Source organism: Megascapheus bottae, chromosome 18 (genome assembly GCF_031878675.1).
Source record: "Megascapheus bottae isolate mThoBot1 chromosome 18, mThoBot2.hap1, whole genome shotgun sequence".
Classification (NCBI taxonomy): domain Eukaryota; kingdom Metazoa; phylum Chordata; class Mammalia; order Rodentia; family Geomyidae; genus Megascapheus; species Megascapheus bottae.
Genome location: NC_143526.1, coordinates 10,243,346 through 10,270,267, shown reverse-complemented (window position 1 = coordinate 10,270,267; position 26,922 = coordinate 10,243,346). Strand labels below are relative to the sequence as shown.

General features: G+C 41.6%; 2 protein-coding genes across 14 annotated transcripts in view; one reads left to right on the top strand and one right to left on the bottom strand.

Moving 5' to 3' along the window:
- Window positions 1-8,212, top strand: part of Lrrfip2 (LRR binding FLII interacting protein 2) — a 156,660-nt gene extending 148,448 nt beyond the window's left edge. For all 9 annotated transcript variants that reach the window (XM_090351887.1, XM_090351894.1, XM_090351886.1 and 6 more), the window contains 4 exons: window positions 1,020-1,140; window positions 5,501-5,580; window positions 6,836-6,940; window positions 7,328-8,212. In XM_090351887.1, coding sequence (XP_090208013.1) covers window positions 1,020-1,140; window positions 5,501-5,580; window positions 6,836-6,940; window positions 7,328-7,438 — 417 coding nt within the window. In that variant the 3' untranslated portion in view covers window positions 7,439-8,212. The remainder of the gene's footprint in view (window positions 1-1,019; window positions 1,141-5,500; window positions 5,581-6,835; window positions 6,941-7,327) is intronic.
- The window catches only part of Mlh1 (mutL homolog 1), a 55,095-nt gene continuing 36,146 nt past the window's right edge, over window positions 7,974-26,922 (bottom strand). For 2 of the 5 annotated variants that reach the window (XM_090351883.1, XM_090351884.1), the window contains 8 exons: window positions 26,060-26,433; window positions 23,075-23,223; window positions 18,720-18,828; window positions 17,305-17,368; window positions 13,888-14,052; window positions 13,093-13,185; window positions 12,705-12,818; window positions 10,805-11,121 (listed from right to left, as the gene is read on the bottom strand). In XM_090351883.1, coding sequence (XP_090208009.1) covers window positions 10,954-11,121; window positions 12,705-12,818; window positions 13,093-13,185; window positions 13,888-14,052; window positions 17,305-17,368; window positions 18,720-18,828; window positions 23,075-23,223; window positions 26,060-26,433 — 1,236 coding nt within the window. In that variant the 3' untranslated portion in view covers window positions 10,805-10,953. Of the gene's footprint in view, window positions 8,443-9,289; window positions 9,546-10,804; window positions 11,122-12,704; window positions 12,819-13,092; window positions 13,186-13,887; window positions 14,053-17,304; window positions 17,369-18,719; window positions 18,829-23,074; window positions 23,224-26,059; window positions 26,434-26,922 lie in introns of those variants that run through there. The other 3 variants (XM_090351880.1, XM_090351882.1, XM_090351881.1) reach the window with 3 other exon arrangements.

The window sequence follows — 26,922 nt, the reverse complement described above, 5'->3', positions numbered from 1 at the left end:
CATGAGAAGGGGTATCAACATTTGTGAAGTAACCCATCTTCTGTCTGACGAATATAATGTAACCCTTCTATTAATTACAATAAAAAAGAGGAAAAAACTGAAAAAAAAGTGAATTCATTCTTTTTACACTTGAATTTTTTTTTTTTTTTTGCCAGTCCTGGGCTTGAGCTCAGGGCCTGAGCACTGTCCTTGGACTTTCTCAAGGCTAGAGCTCTACACTTGAGCCTCAGCACCACTTCCGGCTTTTTTTTCTATGTATGTGGTACCGAGGAATCGAACCTGGGTCTTCATGCATGCTAGGCAAGCACTTTAACCACTAGGCCAAACTCCCAGCCCTACACTTGAATTTTTTTTTAATAGTTTTTTCTGCTCCACAGTGGCAAGCACATACACTGTGCTTGTGGTAGGTTTAAGGATATAGCTGGTATCCTCGTGTCCACCCTTCATTCTGGATGAGTGATCTGTGTGTCCTGTGGGACAAGTGTGCTTGTGGGACAACTCTTCCAGGCTTCCTGGTTCCTGCCTTTTACCTTCTGAGATGCAATACACATATAAATGCTGGTTAGCTTACATCAGGCTTAGATATAAGGCTTAATATTGAACATTTAGGTGGCATTGGCCATAAATACAGTATGAAGACTAAGGATGGAACAGATTGGGTCCGACTTGGGGTCACTCAGGGCTTTTCCTTAGCCAAATGGTTTTATTTTGTTGTTGTTTGTTTGTTTTTTAAAGTAAATCTGAAGTTTGATTCTTTAAGTTCCTTTATCTACTGGCTATCCTTTTACTGGTGCCCTCACTTGGTTTACTGAACTGCTCACTTTTCCATGTAGCCACCTAGCATAAGTTTTATTTATGGAAACACAGGAATGTGGTGTAGGTATCTACAGTCCATCTTTTTGAGACTAGAAAAATAGTTGTTAAATGAATAATCTGTATGACCTGTTGATACAGTGTTCTATAATGTGGCCATTGGGCCATTGAAGAGACTGATTCGATTCTGGTGACTTTTATTTCAGATTAGAAAACTGAAGCTACAGTTAGAGGAAGAACGGCAGAAATGCTCCAGGAATGATGGCATAGCCGGTGACTTGGTAGGACTGCAGAACGGCTCTGACTTGCAGTTTATCGAGATGCAGAGTAAGTACCAGGGGATATCAGTCTCTGTTAGTATGTAAGCCTTGTCTTTGGGGCAGGATTGTGAGTTGTCTGCTTTTCTAGTTTGCTTATCTCTGCAGCAGCTCTGTTTATAGTGGTTAGTACAGAAGAATACAGGAGTCAAATAGAGGCTCTGCTCTATTTAGATGTAAAAGGATGTTTTTTTTTCTTTCCTGGACACTATTTCCACACCTGTGTGTCTTCCTTGAGCTACCATTTCTGTGCAGTTTATCTTGAATAATTGGGAGATTTCTGACTAACACAATGTTAAGTAGTTCCACAATTTTCCTAGAGTTTATAACACAAACCTGATTCTTTCCACATAGTCAAGATTAGAACTACTTATCTAACCTCAACGTAAAAACTTTTGTTGTTGGTCAGTTACTGAAGTAATGGGAGCTAATCATGGTGGGTGATCATCTGTAATCCCAGCATTATAGAGGCTTAAGCAGGAGGATCCCGATCGCGTTCAAGGACAGCTTGAGCTGCAGATGGAATTTAAAAACATACCACAAAGTCAAGTCTAATATACTCAGTTTATACAAATAGGTTTTGTGTTTTTTTTCTTTTAAAGAATTTATTAATGTTGATTTTTACATCATATTTTAAATGACAAGTTTAACAAACAAGTGTTCAAGAAGGGAATCTCTATTTACAATCACTGGGACTTAGTATTTAGAACTTAGTCAAAATTAGGCTAAGGGTTTGTATGTCATAGAAACATTAATTTATGAAATAAAACATTATGTCTATAGAGTCATAGGTTTTTATGTCTATATAGTTATGTTTATATTTCCATTACCATGTCCATAGCTTTGGGTATGCAGTTATTGAGTCCTCGCTCTTGTACTCTTTGGATTTAATAGCCACATATTAAGGATACCATGCGCCTTTTGTTCCTTCGGTCTTGACTTCTCACTCAACATGATTCACTCTAGATTCATCCATTTCCCTGTGAATGCCATTATTTTATCTTGTCTGTTGGCTATGTAGAATTCCATTGTGTATATATACCACATTTTCTGTATCCATTCATCTGCAGTAGGGCATCTGGATTGTTTCCATCGCCTGGCTATTGTGAATAGTGCAGAGGTGAACATAGCTGAGCCGGTTTTGTGTTGTTGTTTTTTTTTCCTTTCCCTTTTCTACTTTTGGCTCCTGAGTGTTTTTAAGTGCCTACCTTAAAAAAAAAAAAAAAAGTTTAGTTTTGTTTTCCCCACCTAACTCCTATTCATAATAGGTTCCCGCCCCACCCCACTGCCCCCCCCCCCCCCCCCCCCCCCCCCCGCCACCATCTAAATCGGCCAAACTATCAGCCTTTATAGATTAAGAGGTATTATTACTGACTGACTTTGGGTACTGCTATAAACCCAGGGCCTTCCCGAGCAGGCACTCTACCACTTTCAGCCATGCTTCTAGTCCATTTGGCTCTGGTTATTGTTAAATAGGGTCTTACTTTTTGCTAGGGCTGACACCACAGCCCATGCTTACTGTCATAGTTGACATGGCAGATTCATGCCACTCTACCCAGTATTTTCTGATGCACTTTTGCCAAGGATAGCCTCAAATTATGATCCTTTTGATTTCAGCCTTTAAGTAAGTGTGGGTCCAGCTAGTACTAACTTTTGAGGGCAGTATGACTTCCTCTTTTGGGTATCAGCTCGCAACCTTATGATGTTTCCTGTTGAATATTCTGTCTTTCTGGTGTGGAGAATTGTGGAAGGCAGGAACATTTTAGAAACATTGTAGACCAGCCAGTTAGAATGCTTGATGGTCAACTGGAATAGTACAATGGCTGCTGACAGTTCTAGAAGGGCAGGGCCCAGTTTAGAGTGATTAGGTTAAAGGAACAAATTCAAAAGAAATCAAATTCAAGAGGGCTGTGGTGGCATTTATATGTGAGAATTTACTGGAGCCAGTGTTCCAGAAGGAGGGGAAAACTACACAAGGGTTAGGTATGAAATAACGTTAGCTGAGGAACACTGGGAAGGCTGGGTCTAGCTGAAGATAAAACACAGGCCAGGAAAGGGGCCTGGGCCATTCTTGATTCTAGATAGTGCCTTACCTGTTTTCACACAAGGTGATATGAGACAAAGGGCTTACACATTTTTTTTTATTGTTGTTGATAGTGGGACTTGAACTCTGGGCCTGGGCGCTATCCCAGTGCCCTACCCCTGGGCCTGGGCCTTGTCCCTGAGCATTTCAGCTCAAAGCTACTGCCCTACTCCTTAAGCCACATCACCGCCTCCGGTTTTCTAGTGGTTAACTGGAGATGAGTCACACAGTCTAGTGCCCAGGCTGGCTTTGAACCTTGATCTCAGCCTCCTGAGTAGCTAGGATTACAGTCTTAAACCACCACATCCTACAAGGCCTACTCTTTTTTTTTTTTCCTTTTTTTTGTGGGTCATGGGGCTTGAACTAGGCCTGGGCACTGTCTCTGAGCTCTTTAGCTCAAGGCTTCTGTCCTACCCCTGGGCCTGGGTGCTGTCCCTGAGCTCTTCAGCTCAAGGTTACTGCCTTACCCTTGAGCCGAGCTCCACTTCCTGTTTTGTAGAGGTTAATTGGAGATAAGAATCTCACATTCTAGGCCAGGAGTCTGGCCTAGTGGTAGAGTGCTTGCCTCGCTTGCACGAAGACCCAGGTTCAATTCCTCAGTACCACATACTTAGAAAAAAGATGGAAATGGTGCTATGGCTTAAGTGGTAGAGATCTAGCCTTGAGACAGCCCAAGGATAGAGCTCAGGCCATGAGTTCAAGTCCCAGGACTGGCAAAAAAAAAAGTCAGATTCCTTTGTACTGAGGCTGGCTTTGAACCTTGATTCTCAGATCTCAGCCTCCTGAGTAGCTAAGATTACGGGCATGAGCCACCATGCTGGCTGGCCTTACACTTTTTAAAACAGAAATGACTGACTTGTAGTAAGACAGAAGCTACACTTGTTTATTTGTTTATTTAGCCAGTCCCAGGACTTGAACTCAAGGGCCTGAGCACTGTCCTTGGGCTTTCTCAAGGCCTAGTATTCTATCACTTGAACCACAGCACCACTTCCGGCTTTTTCTACATACGGGATACCAAGGAGTTGAATGCTGGTCTTTGTGCATGCTCAGCAAGAACTCTTACTACTAAGCCAAACCCCTGGCTCCAGAAGCTACACATTTTGATAGTCAATAGTCTATTAAGACCCTCTAGCTTCTGTTTTAGGGCTGATAAATGCTCTCCCCATTACCTTGGAGGAGGAGGTCATGTATAAACAAGATGTTATACTTGTTTCCATGTAGCTCAGGCTGGCATTGAACTCAGATCTTGCTTCAGCTTAGAGTAATGGGATTGCAGATGATCACCATGTGTCTGGCTTCTGTTACTTCCAGAGTATTAGAGCTGACCAGTAACAGAACTTTTTACATTGAGGTTAAATAGTTCTAATTTTGGTTATATGAAAATGTAGAAGAGTTTTTGTTAGGTTGTTGGAATATATTTCCTTCAGTAGGTTAGAGTTGACTTAATCTTTTTTAATTCTTAGGAGTAATCATTTCAGAGGATGATGATTTTGCTAAATTTGTGTTCCCAGAGGGAAGTTTTACCCAGCCCCTCAGTCATTTCTTAACTCACCATTTTAAGTAGTTTCTTAGGTCAAGTATATTATCTTATAACTCTGTTCATAACTTTACACCATGTTATTGAAAACATTTTCAATACATTTATACATTTGCAAAGCATACATTATTTGCAAAGCATCTGGTCAAGTATAAACACTGATTTAATAAGGCCACAACAAGGCTCCTTTCTTTACACACTCAGTGTATTTAGAAGACTTGATAAATGTCATTAAAAGGATGAAGTAAAATGCAACAGGACAAAGAGAAGTTAGTCAACTAAGTTTAAGTTAGTCAAGGACATGAAAATGAACATGGTCTTAAAGGTTGAGACTTGAATCAGAGGTGGGATGACAGGACCCTAGTGGCATGGGAAAGCAGAAACAAAATAAAGAAGTAGAAGTTGCAGGCTGGCTTCAGGGAACCAGAAGGCCCAGTCCAGGGGGTCCAGAGGTACTGCAGGCCACAGAGTTACAGTTAGAGATCAGGCGCGGACCACTTCTTCCTTGGCAAGGATCCTGTACTCAGAGATGGCTCACATATAAAAGGTAAAGGAGGATTTGTCATTCTAGGAATACTAACACAGTGTAAGTAGTGGAGCTTCCTTTACTATAGCTAGTTCAGAACCTGGGCTGTTGGAGAATCTCGGTGCATGTCTGGGTTCTGTGTTTTACAGAGGGCATTATTGCTTGATACTTCACACTTCCATCTCTGGGAGATGAAGTTAATTCATTATTATCTTCTGTTCTAGGAGATGCTAATAGACAAATTAGTGAGTACAAATTTAAGCTTTCAAAAGCAGAACAGGATATAACCACCTTGGAACAAAGTGTAAGTACTTCTTTGTGGTACCAAATGAGCTAAATTTTTCAAAAAATTTTATTGTAAAGGTGATGTACAGAGAGGGTCAAGTAAGAATACATTTCTTTTTGCTTTTTTTTTTGTAATTAATAGAAGGGTTACAGTTATATTCGCTAGATAGAAAGTGCATTACTTCACAGACATGTTTTTGTCCCCATTTCCCTCTTCTATCCCCTCCCCTCATCTTGTTTTCCCCCCTTCCCTTTCCTATTTCAAATAAACAATTGTACATACAATATACCAGATAACAAGGTAAGATACTGTAATGAAGAGCACATTTCTTCTTGAAGTGTTACCTCCTCACTCATTTTCCCGGCTCCCAGCCCTAGTCTCCCTCAAGTTGTAAAGTTCATTTCCAGCACAGTGTCTACTGAGTATCACTGCTGAATTGGCAAAAGGTGCTGCATTCACCTTTTGTCCCATCATTTCTGTGATTTCCTTTCCCATTCCTCAAGTCAGATAAACCTATATACAAAAGGTACAGAAATCAGTAACAATGACATCAGGAATAAACCAAAGGAAAAAATAGTGAAAATGGAAGAAAAAAAAAAGTGGGCTGGGAATGTGGCCTAGTGACAGAGTGCTTGCCTAGATGCATGAAGCCCTGGGTTCCATCCCTTAGTACTACATAAATGGAAAAATCTGGCTGTGGCTCTGTAGCTGAAGTGCTAGAGTGCTAGGCTTGAGCAAAAGCAGCTCAGGGACAGTGCCTAGGCCCTGAGTTCAAACCCCAGGACTGGCAAAAAGCGAAACAAAAAGAATACTCGTTTCCATTTCTTGGAGTTCATTTTGATAAGTACCATTTTGTTTCTGCTTCTTGCATTGTAAGTGGCTAATATTGGGAGTTTTTGTGGCAGCCTTTGCAGTTTATTTTAATAGAAAACTAGTAGCGAATATCTGGTAGGGTATTTTCATAAAAAATAGAGGAATGTGAACCTGTAACTTTTTGTAGCTACTTCAAGAGCATTCAAGATTGGGAGCTTTTAACAGAATCCATTTAATACACATTTCAAAATGTAAAAATTTCCCATTCATTGGCTCTCCTTTTACCTATTCTAATTCTGAAGTGATATAGTCATCACGAACCTAACATAGGATGTTGGTCTTATAATGGCTCTGTAGCAGTAATCCTCTCTAAAAACTCAGCTTCTGAGAAGACCTGTGGCTTCTCTCGAGGGGCCTACTAACCAGCTCATAGTTCCAGCTTCTGTTTTCACATTTACAGATTAGCCGGCTTGAAGGCCAGGTGTTAAGATATAAAACTGCTGCTGAGAATGCTGAAAAAGTTGAAGATGAGCTCAAAGCAGAAAAGAGGAAGCTACAACGAGAGGTACTTGTGTGCTATTGGAGAACTGATTCCTAAACAGAAAAAATTTCTTGAAATTCTTCACTGTGTAAGACATTGAATTCTGGTTAGAATATTTAAGGGAACAGCAGTGGAGTCACTTATGCTTTTGTACTGAGCTTACTACATTTGCAGTGGTGGCCGCCTTTTAGGTTTTAATTTCTAATTTCAGATCAAGTGTGTTTCTGCAGTTCTCTTTTCTGTGATCTCAATAGTGTCAGCGTGGTGGTTAATACATCTAACTACCTAGAAAGAAAAGAGGCTGTCTGGGGACCCTGTGTAAAGCCATTATCAATAACAGTGCTTCAGGTTCCTAGACAGTCCTTATGATTAATGATCACCTAGAGTGACTGTGCTCTCTCCCCTTCTCAGTTACGAACCGCACTGGACAAGATCGAGGAGATGGAGATGACGAACAGTCACCTGGCCAAGAGGCTGGAGAAGATGAAGGCCAACAGGACAGCACTTCTGGCCCAACAGTAAAGCAGCTACTCTTCAAACTGGGTGTTGCTCTGAGAGCTCTGCCCAGAAGGACTTTTTTGTATATTGACCCAAACAAACCCTTTCAGTACTGTTTTGAGTCATTATTAAAACAGCCATCTGTATTTTATAATTTATGAGAATGAAGCAGGTTTGAATCTTCATGAATTTATGTTTGTAGCTTGATTCTAGACTCAAGAAATCGTCTGTGCTGTTATTTCCATAATTTCTGAAAATCAAGTACAGTTCATTTCCCCCAGCTGCCTCAGAGACTGGATCCTATAGGACAGCGATTCTGAGTGCTCACTGACACTTGCTGGAGTTACCAGAAAACACAAGTGCCTTCTCCACAGTGCAATTCAGACTTCAAGATCTTGAGTGGGCAAAAGATACTTACTCCTCCTGTCAAATAGCATTTATATTTTAGTGAGGAAATAAATTCACAGGTTGGGAATCTGTATTTCAATATGTTTAGAGGGAAAAGCCTTTGTAAAATATTTAAATTTATATGAGAAAATGTTAGAAAAACAAATGGGGATTGTATATAAAACTTGCTTTATTGCATGGGGCAAGGGAAGCCCAAGGCCTGTGTTCTTGAGAACAGGGTCTTCATTCTCTATCCTCTCTCAGCTGTGCTGCACCTTGTAAACTATCTTCATCTGCTGCTTATTGGTGGGATGAAACTTCAGACAAACCCAAAATGTGGAAGGAGGGCAGAGCAGGCAGGAGGGGAATCTGCCAAAGATTCTATTAAACACAACCTTCTGCCAAACACAATTGGCTATTGACACGTTCATTTTCTTACAGAACAAACTATGGTTGGTTACCACATCCACTTGCTTCTTTGTTGTTCATTTGTTTTGTCTTTTTTCTCCACAAGGACAAATAATCTGGAATACAGATTTCTTAAGAAGTCTGCTTTTCATCATTAAAGTACTTAGTTCAAGTTGCTTAAAATCAAGTGTAGCCACTTTGCAGCATTTAAGATTCTTTTGTCACAATCGTTCCTGTAGAAAGGAAAATGATTACACTAGCTTCGAAGTGTTCATGCAGAAAATATACTGGTAAAAATTGAATGAATTAAGGCCATTTAAGATAATAAACTACTTGAAACTAGATAATAAAGTTACCCAAGAAGTGAATAAAATCTCTTGTTCCCTTCTTTAGAGACATTCAGTTTTAAGATCTAGAAACCAATCTGGAATTAAACCATTTTCTAGTTGTAACAGTTGTGTAGTTGGTAGTAGGGAGGCTATTCTGAAGCATAGATTTCTCTTATAACCCTTGGCTGGGTAGAATGGAATGGTCCAGCCTGAGACTGGGGTAATACCTCCCCCTACACTCAAAATCATTTGTTCTGTGTCCCTCCCTGCTTCATGGAACCTTACCTCTGAGATGCCCTACATGGTCTGCTGCTTGGAGTTCGAAACTATCAGAAGCTGATCTTGCCTCTTGTGGTTTAACAAATGTGACTCCCATTTTGCTATCCCCTAGGTTGTTTTTTGTTTTTTTTTAAAGTATCAGGTTCTTTTCTACTGAACTTCACTGAGGTCTGTGCTGTGGATTTTACCTTAACATCACAGTGTATCCTTATTTCTGTGCTGACTGCTCTATTTCTCACAGTTTATATTTTTATTATGATAGTCTTAGAATAAAAGCCTAGTTTCAGAAGGATCAGGGAACTATGCTTGATCACTTGTTGCAGTATGCTCATCAAAAAGATGAGTAATAAGTGGTGAAAGGCAGAGAAAGGAAATTGAATCACTGTGGCCTCTTGGGTTTAGTGACTCCCAGCAACATACTATAGGGGCTAACAGAAACTCTGGTATTTTCCAGAAAAGAGAATGAAGGAAGGTGGGTGGATAAGCATAGCTGACAGAGCAGGTAACCTTGATCTAAATGATGGTCTCAGTTCTGGTTCCATAAGGGATTCTAGAAACAATCTGGTTTCCATGATGTGATTTCCTCTTTCAGGGGTGCAAGTGCATCATCATAGCTCCTCATCTAGGGGGCAGGTCTGTCCATTCAGACTTTTTCTTTGGAATAGTTTAGGTTCCTTCCCAGACAGATCTTCACTGATCAGTCCTGTTGCTCCTGAAATCCAGGGTAGCTACAGTAGGGCAATTCAGAAAGAAAAAGGCTAAAGAAGTTAAAACATGACACAGACAAAAACAGTTGGGTAGATTGGGTAGGCCATTGAGTGGTACTATTTTTACACTATCCTTCAAATAAGAATACTTTGAAACTTCAGTAACAAGGACTCATAGCCATCAGCAACATGGATTAACATGACAACTCATTCCTGTTCAAGTTTTTCCCTTATGAAAAGAAAAAACCAGCTTGGTTTACTGAAGATATTAACAGATTTTTACTTCAAGGCCATAGTCAGTATAAACAGTCTTACATGATCAAGAGTCTTTCGAAAGACATCTGAACTGACATATAGTACATGGAAACTGATAAAACAAATTTCCCAGAGCAGAAAAAATTAAATCAGGCCATGATCTGGGAAATCCACAAGACCTTCTAAGAGTTCTTTTAATAGTGTTTGCTAGAACACCTTGTCAGATGCCAAGGGGCTCTCAAACATCTTTGGGATTCTTTTTTTGGGGAGGAGGGGTCATAGGGCTTGAACTCTGGCCTGGGCACTGTCTCTGAGCTTTTTTTTTTTTTTTTTTGCCAGTCCTGGGCGTAAGCTCAGGGCCTGTCCTTGGATTTTTTTCTCTCAAGGATAGAACTCTACCACTTGAGCCTCAGCACCACTTCTGGCTTTTTCTAAGTATGTGGTACCAAGGAATCGAACCCAGGTCTTTGTGCATGCTAGGCAAGCACTCTACCACCAGGCCAAACTCCCGGCCCTGTCTCTGAGCTCTTTAGCTCAAGGCTACCACCCTACCCTTGAGCCATAACCCTACTTCCTGTTTTCTAGTGATTAATTGCAGATGAGTCTTTCAGCTTTGTATTGCCTGGGCTGGCTTTGAACCACAGTCCTCATATCTCAGCTTCCTGAATAGCTAGGATTACAGGTGTGAGTCACAGCTCCCGGCTATCTTTGGAATTCTTGAACCTGATCGAGTTATATTAGATGTATAATACTGATGTATAAAAGTTTTCAATTGTGAAGAAATAAATTAAGCCAAGCACTGTGGCTCACACCTAACTACCCAGGAGGCTGAAATATGAGGATCACCATTCAAAACCAGTCCAGGCACGAACATTCCATGAGACCCTTATCTCCAATTAACTACCAGAAAACCAGAAGTGGTGCTGTGGTTGAAGTGGGCATCAGCCTTGAGCTGTAGAGCTCAGAGACACTGCCCAGACCCAGAGTTCACGCCCCATGACGAATAAAAAAAAAAAGAAAAGAAATGAAGGCACAATTGACAATTTATTTGTAGTCAATTTGGACACGAAGGGGTGCTAGGAGTCAAATGAAAATCTACCTTAAATCTCTTCACCAATAACATTGGGATACAGAGGAAGAATAATAGACCCCAGAGTCCATAAACGAACCATACTTAGCACCTCTCAAAGACTTTGTATAGATCAGGCAGGTTGGCAAGCTGTAGGACATTACCATCTTCTGTAAAATGCTTAGGTGGCAGAAGGTGTGAACGGAGAGCTTTATAGACAACGTGTTCCACAGTCCACTTCCAGGACTTTGGGATGGAGCCAGGCACTTCACTCTGGAAAGATAAGTGATATGTCATCTTCCTACACAAACTGACTTATAGTGGGTTATGTTGTAACACTTGTGTGGCTAGTCTGAGATACAATAGGCTTGGACACAAGACATGACACTTAGAGGGAGAAAAGCCACTGTTCTGTGGGACTATCTCCAATGGAACCTTTCCTTAAATGTAGGGAGAATGTGTTGCTTGTAGCAGGATCTAGCAATGTCTGATCACATCAGGATGGCAACAGTTGTACTTACCACGAAATTTGGGAGCCTAAAAGCAGTTCCCTACGTAAGAAACGAAAATAAAAATGATGGTGCTAGGTGCAGTGGCTCATGCTTGTAATCCTAGCTACTTAGGAGGCTGAAATCTGAGAACTGCAGTTCAAAGCCAGCCTGGGTAGGAGACTCTGAGCGCTGATATACCACCAGAAAACCAAAAGTGGAGCTGTGGTTCAAAGTGATAGAGCACTAGCCTTTAGCAAAAGACCTCAGGTACAGTGCCTAAGTCCTGAATTCAAGCCCCATGATGAACTCCCTCCCCCATCCCCACAAGAAAAGATAATGTATGCTGTTATCATTCCCTCCCTTGCTACTTCCTGTTATTGAAGTACATTTTTCCAATCAAGAAGCTCAGCTTACTTTGCCTTCTCAAAGCAAAGGACTGAAAATTTCTTAGGGGTTTCAACAAACAGGACCTAAGATTAAATTTCTGCTCTACCACCTAAAGGCTTTGGGAGTCATTGAGCACACTAACTGTCCTTACTGTTGAAACAGGAATACCGCTACCTCTGAAGGTGGCTGGGCCAATCACTAAAAGATGATTATAAGTCATAGTGGCTAGCCTTTGATTCTCATACTACTTTGGCCCCTTTCCTCTCCCCTGAAATATTTGATCAGTAGCATCTGACTAGGAAAAAGTGACACACATTAGGAACGAACCCAGGGCTCTCCTTGTGTCCAGATGAGCTGTAAAAGGTATCGTAGAGCTTGCTTCCTGGCTAGACAAAGAACAAGGAGTCACTGTGGAAACTGATCCAGAATGTGAAGACTTTGCCTTACGTGGGAGATATAATAGATAACAAACCCAAATGCTCCCTTCCCACTGTGACGGTTGGTCCTTGTTTCTACACTTAACAGTTTCTGAGATCACTAAAAGTACCTAGTCTCACGAGTGAGATAAGTGTTAGTGGCTCATGCCTATAATCCTGGTTACTCAGAAGGCTGAGATATGAAGGACTGCAGCTGGAGGCCAGCCAGGCAGAAAAGTTCACTAGATGCCATCTCTAAATAATCAGCAATCAGGTATAGCCTAATAAAGTACCAGGCTAGCAAGTGCAAGGTTGTGAGGTCAAACCTCATTTACAAATAAACCAGGACAGGTAGTATACACCTGTAATCCCAGCACTCAGGATACACACATAGAGAAGCTCCTTAAATCTGAGGGAAGCCTAGGCTAATAGAGCTACTAGAAAAACTGACCACTGTTTTGAGTATAACTCCACACAATAAACTTCCAGAATTTTAGAGACTGGCAGTTTCATCTCTTCAAGGTGTGTTAAAGCCCATCCCACAGGCCCAGCACCACCGTACCTGCTGGCCTGAGAGCACTGTCTCCTCTGATATGTACTGCTTCCGGATGGAGTAGAATACAGCACATTCTTTACTGAGGCTTTCAAAACATTCCTTTTCTTCATCCCAGTTCACCTGTGTTCAAAGAATTCAATACCTCAAGATGCGCACAGGCTTTAAACAATGTCATTTCTAAACAGAGATAGTAAATCACAGCTTAAAAATGCCAGTTTCCATGTATTAAAATTGTCAGCTTGCTAAGAACTCCAGGGATGGTGTGGGGGGGAGGCAAAGACCTTGGCTGCTTTATCTTGTTATCTTTATAATTCCAAATGAAGTGTGGTGGTGTCTTCTCCTCCCAATCATGTATGAATGAACCCCTATGCTTAGCATCTACCTGACCACCTACCTCTGTGGCCAGTCGAAGAATGAAGATAGGCAGGCCTTCTAAAGGGGGCACATAGTTGTCAATCAGAAGAGGCAATCCAGTCAGGTTCCCTTCCTGATTGTGGGGAAAAAAAAAAAGTTAAGAGAAACACTGTTAGTAGATTTTAAAAATACGTCGTTTCTCTTAAGTGCTTCCCTAGGTCTTGTTCTCACACCTGCCATTTTGGGTGATCAGGCACTGAGCAGGACACGGGGGACACGGGGGGGGGGGGCAAGTTGAAAGAACTTTAATCTTGACAGGGAGTAGAACAACATTTTTTAGGGTCTGCTTATTCATTGATCAAAGCACACACCAAGACAGAGCCCCCAAACACCACAGGGTAAGAGGAGGAGAAGAGGAAAGTGACCGAGCCACTTGGACTGGGGTTCAAGCTCTCCCTTCTGTCTGGATCCTTTACCCCTGGGAATATAAATGCCAGTGAGTGGAGAGGATCCCACATGCCTGAGGAGTATAGAGCCCTCTGGTTCTCATTAGGAACTTTTAACTCTTTTTTTTTTTTTTTTTTTTTGCCAGTCCTGGGCTTGAGCTCAGGGCCTGAGCACTGTCCTTGGACTTTCTCAAGGCTAGAGCTCTACCACTTGAGCCTCAGCACCACTTCCGGCTTTTTTTTCTATATGTGGTACCGAGGAATCGAACCCGGGTCTTCATGCATGCTAGGCAAGCACTTTAACCACTAGGCCAAACTCCCGGCCAGGAACTTTTAACTCTTATCTGAAGAATTTAAGACTCTTAAGACTTCAAGAATGAGCACCCCACCTCATCAATTTCCAGAGAGAAGTAGTCTGCAAGCATCTCTGCCTTCTTCTTCAAAAACTCAACAATGTATTCAGCAAGGCCTTCCTTGGGCCCGTCTTCCTCTGTCCAGCCACTCTCAGGACTGTCCAAGGCAAGCATGGCGAGGTCAAAAAGTGGGGCTGGTTCCTAAGAAGAACAAAACATTAAGAAGCAGGTGTGAGGCCTGAGCCCCCAAAAACAGTTCTGGTTCAGGCACAAGAGAATCAAACCACAACTGCAACACATTTCTTATTACCCCCCAAAGAAACCCTGAATTACAACAAGCCTCCTGTCCTGTCCTCAGGCATCTCCACAGACAAGACTGGGCAAAGCTGCTCTACAGCTAGAAGGCTGAGGTTACCTGCTTCTCTGCATTCAACCTATTTTCACATTTCCCAGGCAGATCGTTTCTTCCTACTGCCTGAAAACTAAAGCAGGAAGGTGAAAGAATAAGATGATCTTTCAGGTAAACTGGAGAGGAATAAGGCTGAGATCTCTAGTGATATTCATCTTGAATTTCCCCTCTGAAAATGCTCCTATTGTATTCTTTCATGTAATAAACCCACAATACACTGTTACTACTTTTCCCCCCCATAATAGTAGTCACATCAGAAGGACATAACATAATTATGTAGGAGGGAGAGATCTGGAAAACCCAACAAAGGCAGGAAGCAAAGACGGGAAGGATTACTGTCCAGTCCCACACTGGGCAAAAAGTGAGAGCCTGTCTTGAAAACAACCAAAATAAAAACTAAGCTGAGTTCAAATCCTAACATTGCGAAAAACCAAAAATGTCTTCATTCCTCTCTCCCTCTTTTGGCCAGTACTGCAGTTTGAACATAGGCCTTAAATTTGATAAGTGGTCACTCTATTGCTTGAACCACCCCTCCAGCACTATTTCCCAAATACAGCTTTGTCTTCTTTTTCCTTTCTCGGCATTTGCTAGGCTGGCTTGTAATCTGGTTTATACTTCCTGCATCGCTGGGATGGCAGGCACATTCAGCTTTTTATTTGTGGAGTTTGGGGTCTGTGGTACTACAATCCTCCCAATTTTAGCTTAGCCTCTTATTAAGTAGCTAGGATTACAGGAGTGTGCCACAACACCTGGTGAATGAAATAATCAAAATACTTACACATCCAACAAAAAAGCTTTAAAACTGAAGAAAAGTTTACTACAAATAAGAGAAATTCTCAAACTATAGCTAGAGGTTTTAATACTCTTCTCAACTAAAATAGCAAGAAAGAAAAATCAGTAAGGATATACAAGATTTGGGTATCACTACCAATTTAAATTTTATATACATGATATTAATTAACCAGCAAAAATCTGGTGTAGAACTGTGGCTCAAGTAGTAGAGTACCAGCTCTGAGTGAAAGGTAAAGGGTGATGTCCAGGTCCTGATTTCACACACACACACGCATGTGTGTGCATAAGAAAATCAATCTGGGGGCCGGGAGTTTGGCCTAGTGGTTAAAGTACTTGCCTAGCATGCATGAAAACCCAGGTTCGATTCCTCGGTATCACATACATAGAAAAAAGCCGGAAGTGGTGCTGAGGCTCAAATGGTAGAGCTCTAGCCTTGAGAAAGTCCAAGGACAGGGCTCAGGCCCTGAGCTCAAGCCCAGGACTGGCAAAAAAAAAAAAAAAAGAAAATCAATCTGGTAACATTGGTAAATGTCCAGTCAGTGGGGGGGGCAGTAATAAGAGGGACATGATAAAAAAAAAAGCTTTGGGGAAATAGATTATGTTTTATTTCTTCATTCTGCTTTCAATGCATTACATGTTAATGATATATATATATATATATATATATAAGAAATGGCAACAATTAGGCATGTTACTACCTAAAAATATGCATATATATACATATATATGCATACATACATATACAAACACATACATAGTTGGACTAATTAAGTTAAGAAAGAAGGCAGCCAGGCTGATTTTCCTTTTCGCATATTTGGAAATTAGATCTAAAACACAAGCATACATGACAACATATATAGGATTTTATGCACATACACACAAACTGACTCAAGGGAGGGAGTCCAATGTGTAACCACTCTCAACAACTAATGAACTGCTTAAAAACATGGTGGCCAGGAAGGAAGGGGCAACAGGTTTTGAGAGGGAGTAATGACGAGGCACAAAATAGGAAGGAGGAAGGATGACAAATACAGTCATTACAGGAAGTGAGGGGAGGGACTGGAAGAGGGCAAGTGGAGAGAAGGATGGAAGGGCACTGATCAAGATGCATTATACTCATAACCTGACAAAGAATTCTAACCTCTTTGTACAACTATGTAAAAAAAAAAAAAGATTGTAGATCATTGAAAGTTCAAAAAAGAAATGTGAATACGAGAGGATTAACCTGACAAAAAAATTTTCTCTCCCAGTTAATGCACAGATGAAATATATTTCTAATTAAAATGACCACACAATTTCTGTAGAATCCATAGACTGTAAAAGAAACTACATAAAATGATTTTAAATCTAAATTAAAATTAGATATAAAATTAGATATTGACAAAGTCTTGATATGGATGGACTAAAATTGTTAGTGAGCAGATAGGATCAGAGGTTATATTTTGATCATGGTTTTAAAGAATATTTCGATTTTTTTTTCTCTCTTATCCAATTTTCTTGAGTAGATACCTATTTCTTTCTTTCTTCTTTTTTTTTTTTGCCAGTCTTGGGCTTTAGCTCAGGGCCTGAGCACTGTCCTTGGACTTTTTCAAGGTTAGAGCTCTACCACTTGAGCCTCAGCACCACTTCCAGCTTTTTTTCTATGCATGTGGTACCAAGGAATCAAACCCGGGTCTTCATGCATGCTAGGCAAGCACTCTACCACTAGGCCAAACTCCTGGCCCCTGATCCCTATTTATTTCCTTTCCTTTCCTTTTTCCTTTCCTTTTCCCTTCCCTTTCCTTTCTCTTCCCCTTCCTTTCCCCTTCCCCTTCCCTTCTCTTTCCTTTCTTTTCTCAGTCCTGGGGCTTGAAATCAGGGCCTGGGCACTATCTCTGAGCTTCTTTCGCTCAAGACTAGCATTCTACTTACCACATGAGCCACATCACCACTTTGGCTTTTTCTGTGTATGTGGTACTCAGAAATCGAACCCAGGGCTTCATGCATGCTAGGCAAGCACTCTATTATTAAGCCACATTCCCAGCCCACATATTAATTTCTATACTAATAATTGTTTAAGTTGGCTACCCCAAATGACTATTCAGCTAATGAGGATAAAATTACTGAGAGTATCTGTCTTCACATGCAACTCATACACTACAGAAATTCGTAAGTACATTTAAGAAAACAATACACTACAAGTAAGATATTGTAGAGCTCCAATGTTGAGACATGATCAGTTTAAGTTTCAGAAATGAGGATTAAGAACTTACCGATAACCTCAAAACACCAAAATTGGCAAAGTCATAGATGAGAATCTGGTAGAATAGCTCCTCACTGCAAAGAAAAATAAATTGACTTTAGGGAAAAGCTGAGTCTGCCCGAGAGTCAAGCAGCAGGTACACATGGAAGGAAGTCCTGAAACAGCTGGGAACAGAAAAGACTGGCTGGAGACCAGGAGTTTGGCCTAGTGGTAGAGTGCTTGCCTAACATGCACAAAGACCTGGGTTTGATTACTTGGTACCACATACATAGAAAAAGCTGGAAGTGGTGCTGTGGCTCAAGTGGTACACATTAGCCCTGAGAAGGACCAAAAATAGTGCTCAGGCCCTGAGCTTAAGCCCCAGGAATGGCAAAAAAAAAAAAAAAAAAAAAGACTGGCAGTGGACACAGGTTAATAATCTAACATTTCTTATCCTTCGATGAGCTGGAACATTTACTCCAGCTGGGTCTTTGGTTGGCCACTCCCATAAACAGGTTATCTTTATTTATCCTTTTGGTACTATAAATGGTTTCTGGCACCTTCAGTGAAATTTAAGAAGTGTTTGTTTGCATCCTTTCCCCCTACTTTTTGATAACTAACCATTGGGAATTATATGGAAGCAAAAAATAAAAAATAAATTAAATTTAAAAAATTATATGGAAGCTGGGTGAAGGTAGGTCACACCTACAACTAGCTACTCAAGAAGTTGAGATACGAGAATCACAGTTCGAAGCTGACTGAAACAGAAAAAAATGAGACTCCAATTAACCATCAAAATGCCAGATTAAAAGAGTGGTTCAGCTGGTAGAGGTCCAGAAGTGAGTGAAAAAGCTGAGAAAAAGTGCAAGGCCTTGAGTTTAAGATAGTTCTGGCACAAACAACAACAAAAAATTATGTAGAAGGGTCTGGGTTGGTAGAGAGCTTCTCTAACACATAGAAAGCCTTGAGCTCAATTCCCACCTGAGAAAAAAAATTACATAGGAAGCCTTCCTAAATACTCAAAAGTAGACAAAAGACAAAACTGCACTATAAGAGTAAGTTTTAAGTTTTAGATCGGGGTCCTGCATGATAGACCGGGCTACCCTTAATTAGAAATCTTCCTGTCTCAGCTTCCTGAAAGCTGGGATTACAGAAATGGGATCCACAGACATTTGGTTTAAGATGATATATTGCTAGCAACAATCTGCTCTTAAGTACACAATCCACTGAATTTTTTAAATAAAAAACAGAATTTTAATAAATGCCACATTTACATGGTATTTTACAGTTTTTTTAATTGAACCTTATTAAACACTTGGTGGTCACAGGAGAAGTAAGTGGTCAATCTGGATTTTATGACCCATCTATCTGACCTGCTGTCTTATCGTCTGTGCCTGTGACCCCTGGACTATTCCAGGGCTCACTGCTTTCTACACACTGATTTACCTAAGCTTGGTGGTGTTGAGAAGATACAGCTTGGTCTGATGCTGAGCCAAGGCCCACTGAGGATTCACACAACCCACAAAAGAATGGTTACAGAGCATTTCCCGTAGAGCTGGAAAACAAAAACAGAAATTTACACACAATTCATGGTAAATTAATGGAATCCTGAACACAGGATCTGGCATAAGAACTAGCAACATCAAGCAAAGACAACTGAACCAAACCTCCTGAAAATAAGCTACACAAGATAAGAGAATCCCTTGAGTACAATCCAGAAGTTCAAGACCAGTCTCAGCAACACAGTAAGATCCATCTCACAAAAAGAAAACAAAAAGCCAATCTGTAAAAAACAACCAATAAATGTGCCTTCAGTAAACAAAAGAACTTATATTAAAAAATATTTCAAAAAAGAAGTTACCAGATGCGCTGTAAACCAGAGCAATGTATTTTCATCTAAATGATTACCACTTAGAATATATAAAGAACTTCTAAAATCAGAAAAAAAATGAAGATTAAGATTAGAGGGCTGGGAGTTTGGCCTTGTGGTAGACTGCTTGATTAGTATGCATGAAGACCCAGGTTAGATTCCTTGGTACAACATACATAGAAAAAGCCAGAAGTGGTGCTATGATTCAAGTGGTAGAGCTGTAGCCTTGAGAAAGCCCAAGGATAGTGCTCAAACCCTGAGTTCAAGCCTCAGGGTTGGCAAAAAAAAAAAAAAAAGATTAGTTAGAAAAGAAAACCTTCCAAAAAATAAATAGAAAATCTGAAAAGGAACTTAACAGATGAGGAAATATACTTATTAAACTTTACTAGTCATCAAGGAAGTACAAATAAAAACCATCAGATATGCTTTAATATTCATCAAACTAGTAAAATGTTGGATAATATCAGCAGTAGAGGGAAAGAGTTCACTGGTTGTGGGAGCATAAGTAAAACCAGCATGTCATTCATTCTGTAACGCATCAATAAAGCTCCTAAGTAAATTTCTGCCCAGTTCTTCATTTCTAGAGTGCCACACTGATTAACTCCTGGCTGGAAGCAGCGTGAGAGGCAACGAGAAGGGAGGGGGGGGTCTCCAAATGTCCTTCAACAGAATGAATAAACTTAGAATGCTTACGAAATGAATCCGTCACATATAAAAGGTAAACCATAGCCATGTATGTGAAGATGCTTATATCTAAAGAGCATAGTATTCAGATAAAATCATTACATTTATGACATTTAAAGTTTACAAAAGTAAATTTTGTATTACAAATATAGGCAGTAAAAATGCAACAACAGTAAGAAAAAACAAAGCACGCACATCAGGGTAGCAGGCAGCTGAGAAAGGAAGAAGGTAGCAGGATAGAAGGATGCATATTATGAGCTGCGTTGGTGATGGCTGTATTCTTTCTTAAGCAGGTGGAGTTCTCATAACGTTCACTCTACTTTCTGTAGAGGCTACACAGATTTGAGAAATATGACTTTGTATTTACTAATACAATTGGTACAGTACCCTTCCCCCCAAGTGTGGGGACCTGAGTTCAAACTCCAGCATTACTGAAAAGGGAAAAAAAAGATAACACTCCTGCTAGTATGTTGGCAGTGCTTCAGACTGAATCTAGGCCCTCATAAGTAGCAAGCAATAAATGCTCTATCATTAAAACTTATCTCCCAGGCCCCCAAGGGTTTGTTTTTGGCTGGTTATGGGACTTGAACTCTGGGCCTGGGTGTTGTCCTTGAGCTCTTCAGCTGAAGGCTACTGCTCTACTCCTTGAGCCACAGTGCCACTTCCTGTTTTCTAGTGATTCATTGGAAAGAAGAGTCTCATGGACTTTTTAGTGCCCGGGCTGGCTTTGAACTGTGATCCTCACATCTCATCCTCCTGAGTAGCTAGGATTACAAACATGAGCTAATGCACCTGGCTCCCAAAATTATTATTTATTTTTTGTTGTTGTTGGTTGTGGGACTTGAACTCTGGGCTTGGGCAATGTCCCTGAGCTCTTCAGCTCAAGGCTATCATCCTACCCATTGGGCCTCAGCCCTACTTCCTGCTTTCTAGTAGTTACTTGGAGATAAGAGTCTCACTTTCTTTAGTGGCCGGGCTGGCTTTGAACCTTGATCCTCAGATCTCTGCCTCCTGAGTATATAGGAATACAGGTGTGAGCCACCACACCTGGCACCAAGTTATTTTTAATGAAAAAAGTAAACACACCACTACTTTAGAGGAGAAAGTGGATAAAGAATTAAACGAAACAGAAAGGGTCTGGGCAAATAACAAGCCCGTGTGCTGTTCTATGGGACCTTTTCCTTAAGGTCGGACACTACAAGTTCATTTTCAGTTACATAAATTGAGATGAATCTCTTCCCCCTGCCCCAAGAGGATTATTTTCTTCATTTTTAGACCGCTGTTCCCACTGGAAACTCAATGTCTCTACAGGATGTTATGCGTGGGTGGAAAATAATTATTTTAGAAGCTGTAGAACATCAAGTGATATGAATAATGAGACACTGGAGGAAAGAGGCAGGGCAGTGCTACAAATCAGGGCCATGCGCAGTGTTCATGGATCCTAGCTACAAGGGGCAGCCCAGCCAGTGGGCCAAGACTCCTCTCTGTCAGCCCAGCGTTAGTCCTCCCTCCCTCAGCCCCCAACACAGGGCTCTTCTCAATTAGGCCTTTGCATGGACTCTTTTCAGGATTTAAAGGGCATATACTTCATTCCCATCCTAAATTTCCCTACAGCCCCTACAAGTCTGTATTCACTTACTGAGATTCTACAAAAAAGCAAAATGGGTTCTGAAGCCCAAACACACATCCTGTTTCTCAGCAGGCCTCTGTGTTGGCCTGATGTTCTTAGAAGCAGCAAGTACCACTAAATCCAAGGAAAGGTTGAGGCCAGAGCTCTGATTCCTAATGTCTTCTTGCAGGACAGCAGCCTCCTTCCCTGCTGGATGCCTTCAAGGGCCTCTGTTGCTAAGATTAAAAAGAGGCCAGCCCTCCCTGCATTCTCAGGGAGTCTCAGTGTTCCTGAGTTCCTCGGTTCCTGCCGACCTGGCTTGCTCCCCGTACAGTTCATTTCATCTAATGCTAAGCGATCAGCACACAATACCATAAGCACTCTTGAAGGCCAGGGTTGTGTCTTTTTGTCTAACCTTCTACCCCAGCCATGGCACAGTGTGGCGCAGTGTGGAAGGACAAGACACTTCGCCAGTGTCTTGTTAAGACACTTGTTGAGAGGATATACATTCAGGGCCGGGAGTGTGGCCTAGTAGTAGAGTGCTCGCCTAGCATGCATGAAGCCCTGGGTTCAATTCCTCAGTACCACATATGCAGAAAATACCAGAAGTGGAGCTATGGCTTTAGTGGTAGAGTGCTAGCCTTGAGCAAAAAAAAAAAGTACCCAAGGACAGTGCCCAGGCCCTGAGTTCAAGCCCCACAACTGGCAAAAAAAGTGTATGTACATTTAGACCCAAGACTGGTAATAACAAAAGACAAAGAAAAGTAAATTAAATTATGGGTATCTGGAGTAAAAAAAAAAAGATGCTAAGAACATGTCTGCATTCAAATGATCACAGATAGTTTATGACATTCCTTATTCCAGTTGAATGAGGTTGCAATGGTGGGGCCAGTCCAGTCATTAAGTTGTTCCGAATTCTAAAGTGTCACCAGATGCAGAGCCTTCCAAGATTTGGTAAGTGAAGAGGGGTGGGTATATATCAGGCCCAAGAGAGTTGTTTAACTGATTACTCAACTACACTGATTCTGGGGCTTCTGTTGCCAGGCTGCTCTGTACCACAGTCACATGCCAGGTTCTGTGCTGCGCCACCTCAACAGACACCTCCGAGCACAGACAGTGCCCAAGGAACCCCACATGTGCAGGTAGAGCATGTAACTCCACTTCTTTCCAGGCTGAGGAAAACAGCTGAGAGTAGGCTTGCTGGTGCTCCGAAGTTCATGACTTTCCTCACCCAATCTGAGTCTGAGAAACCCCAACGTGACCTTCAACTCAAGGACAGTTTTCCTAAGGACAAGATGCCACACAAGAAATCCCATTCATGTAGGGTTCATGGCAGAGGTCACTACCAGAGCAGAGCATGCGAGTTTACAAAACATGTACATAGTACCTAAAGTGTTCACGACAGCCCAGCACATTTTTACAGAGCAGGGCAGTCATAAGCTTCAGCAGAATCCTGTGCCACTACCTCCCTCTTTGTGACTGTTAAGTGCGACAGACGTATCCTGTCTAAAAACTGTGGGCCTAAGCAGATGTGGGGAATACATGAGGCCCTCAAAATCATGCTTTCTGCATTTCCAAAACATTACTGGTAACAGTTCAGGCCCTCAGAGTCCTGAGCATATCTCTGCACTTACGTACTCTCATGTCCCCGTTCATTAATTTCTTCTTGGAGACTTAAAACACTGGTGAGGTTAATGATCCTTCTCCGAGGGGTACAAGCTGCTGTCATGTCCTTCTGGGAATCATCTTCTATCATTTCCACATCAGAATCTTCCCGATGCCTCTTTCTGCAATAAAGAAAAAGAATGGAAAAGCTGGAGGTATGGCTCAGTTGGCAGTGTGCAGAATACAAGGCAGTGAGCAAAAGTGGCAGGTATCAAGTTTGAATCCCAGTCTAGGATTTAAAACAGGAGGAGGAGGAGCAGGAGGAATAGGAAGATATCACAACTTTCCCCTGACTTTTTTGCTTAAGGCTAGCACTCTACCATAGCTCTACTTCCAAACTTTTTGCTGGTTAATTAAAGAATCACTTGGATTTACTTGCCGGGGCTATCTTTGAACTTTGATCCTCATATCTCAGCCTCCTGAGTAGCTAGAAGTAGAGGCATGAGCCACCAATGCCTGACTCCTTTTTTTCTTTTTTGGACAGTCCTGGGGCTTGAACTCAGGGCCTGAGCACTGTCCTTGTGCTTTCTCAAGGCTAGAGCTCTACCACTGAGCCACAGCACCATTTCCAACTTTTACTATGTATGTGGAATCAAGGACTTGAACTCAGGGCTTTGTGCATAAGAGGCAAGCAATCTACCACTAGGACAAACTCCCAGCCCTGCCTTTTTTCCAGCGCCTTCTTTTTATTTATTTATTTATTTTTTTGCCAGTCCTGGGCTTAAGCTCAGGGCTTGAGCACTGTGCTTGGACTTTCTCAAGGCTAGAGCTCTACCACTTGAGCCTCAGCACCACTTTCGGCTTTTCTTCTATGTATGTGGTACCAAGCAATCGAACCCCGGTCTTCATGCATGCTAGGCAAACACTCTACCACTAGGCCAAACTCCCAGCCCCCCTTCTTTATTTTTAAATCTACTACGTTCTGTATGTTACAGAGAGCATGGAACAGTTTCTCCATGCTGATGATCACTTGTTACATAGCTGCAAGAAGATTCCTGTCCTGTGCAGGTCAGTGAGCTGTTTTCTAGCACACTGGTCACTCAAAAGCCTTCAGAAGCCAGAATTAACACTAGCTTTGCCCATAGAGTTGCAGTTCCCTGAGCAAGTGAAGTGACCTTGACTTTGTCAAGCTACTTTATTATTCACTTCTCCAGCTACCTATCAACAGAAATAACTATGGGACAATGTTCTGGTCTTCAGGATTATTACTTTTTCTGTTTGTTGGTCATGGGGCTTGAACTGTCTGGGTGTTGTCCCTGAGCTTTTCAGGTCAAGGCTAACACTCTACCACTTGAGCCACAGTGCCACTTCCAGGTTTCTGGTAGTTAATTGGAGATAAGTCTCCTGGGCTTTCATGCTCAGACTGGCTTTGAACCACAATCCTCACATCTCAGACTCCTAAGTAGCCAGGATTACAGGTGTTAGCTACCAGTGTCCAGCCCGATTTTTTTAAAATATAAAAAAGTTTATTCGAAAGTTAAAAAAAGAAGTAGCAAAAACTCTCCATCTGGAGCGGGGACTCAAGAGGAATCACAAGATAGTTTGTTTTTGTGGGGCTTGAACTCAGGAGCTGGGTGCTGTCAATGAGCTCAAGGCCAGCTTTCCATCATTTTAAAGCCACAGTTCTACTTTCTGTTTTCTGATGGTTTCCTCCGTGGGCTGGCTCTGAACTGCCATCCTCAGATTCCAGCCTCTTGAGAATTTAAGACTATAGGTATGGGCATTCAAGATGGTTTTCAATACCAATAAATGACAGTTTTGTTTTGTTTTAAGTTATATGATAGAATGGTGGGAGATGAAAGGAGACAGAGAACTTCAGTCTAAATGGAAAAGAAGGTCTCTATCAAGAGCTGAGACCCAAGTGAGAAGCCAGAGCCCTCAAGATTGAGGTAACAGCAAAGGCTAGGGATTAGTTCAGGGAGTCCAGGCCAGCCTCAAGAGCCGCTTGGCTAAAGCAACATGGACAGGAGGAGAGCTGGAAGGCTAGAAGAGACTGGGCTAGAAATTTGGGTTTATTTATTAGTTCCCCAACCAACAAACAAATGAAATACACCCACAGAAGTTAAAAGTATTAAAGGAAATATGTACAGAGTACCTGACATAAATAGATACTTGATAAACACCAGAATCCTCTATTCTTTTTTTTTTTTTGGCCAGTCCTGGGGCTTGAACTCAGAGCCCAAGCACTGCCCTTGGACTTTTTCCTCAAGGCTAGCACTCTACCACTTGAGTCACAGCACCACTTCTGGCTTTTCTATGTATGTGGTACCAAGGAATCGAACCTGAGTCTTTGTGCATGCTAGGTAAGCACTCTACCACTAGGCCAAATTCCCTGCCCAAATCCTCTAGTGTTCACTGAAAAAAAAATCTTGGAAAGTTGTCTTATGAGGATGGCTCAAGAAATTGCGTTAAAATATTTTATTTAAGTTCAAATGGCCATTTCAATGCCAGGGCTCTTTGTGGCCAACCACAAAGTAAATGTGTGGTATTGGGCAAGCAACTTTAGCTTGCTCTCCAAGTACAGCACCTGTTCTTACTAAATATGGAATGTCTACCCCATACACTACAGGGAGACAGAGTGTGTGTGAGTGAGTGTGTGTGTGTGTGTGTGTGTTTTCTGGGGCTTGAACTCAGAGCTTCGATACTGTTTCTGTCCTGGCTGGCATCCAATCGTGATCCTTAGATCTTCAACTTCCTGAGTAGCTAGGATTAAAAGTGTTAGTCACCAGTGCCTGAGCTTCTTTCTGATGTATTTTAAACTCATACTTGGATCATGGATATTTAAGATCTTTCAGAAGAAACTGTCATGGTTGGCTTTTAAGCCCTGGTTAAAGGCAGACAGTGAAGGAAACCAAAACACTGGCCCTCGTGGAGGCAGAGAGCAAGTCAAGTAATAAAAAGGGCAAACAGTTTTATAAACGACTTTAAAGAACCAAGTGCACTTCACTCAGCTCATACCTGGGGTTGGCTGGGCTGGAAGGTGGCATGTCTTTCTGTGCTGCATCTGAAGAAGGCCCCTCGACTGCTTTACTCTCCAACCTCTGATTCTCGGCAGCTACTTCAGCGGGGGCTGGGAGTTCAAGCATCTCCTCATCTTGCTGCCTGGCCTCACCACTACACCCGGCTGTCCTATCCCATGGAACAGTGGCCAGGGGCTGACTGGCCTTGCTCACAGGCTGCAGAAAAGCATCAAGCTTCTGCTCCCGGGAATCTGTGCGGACCATCTGGTAAGCATGGACCTTGTCACCACTTCCCGATGTAGATGATGAGGTCGCAGCAGTCGTGCACTTAACCGCCTCCCCGGCAGGGCCAGCAAGTCCCGGTAGCAAAGTCTGTTTCAAAAGAGAAGATACCACAAGACTCAGAATGTGAAGACTCTAAATCCATCAGGGAGCAGTGCTGGAGAAAGGGGTTAGCACCAGGTCTAATTACCATCACAAAGCTACAATTATAAAAGGAAATTAGACCAAAATTTGGAGTATAAGGTCTATAATTTTAATAATCTTAATATTAGCTTGAAATGGAAAACGTATAAAGTTCTCATATTTTGTCTAATTTTTCCCACATAAGGACTTTCTTTCTGTTGTCAATTACAGGTAACACACACACACACACACACACACGCGCACACACATATATACATATATTTTACCATTTTAATAATTTTTAGTGATAATTTTATGGCATGAAGTATATTACCACTGTTGCAACCATCTCCACCACCTAGAACTTTCTCATCCTTTCAAACTGAATCTCTACACCTTTTAAACAATAATTTCCCATTGTCCTCTCCTCTTAGCCTACCTACTAGCTACTTCATG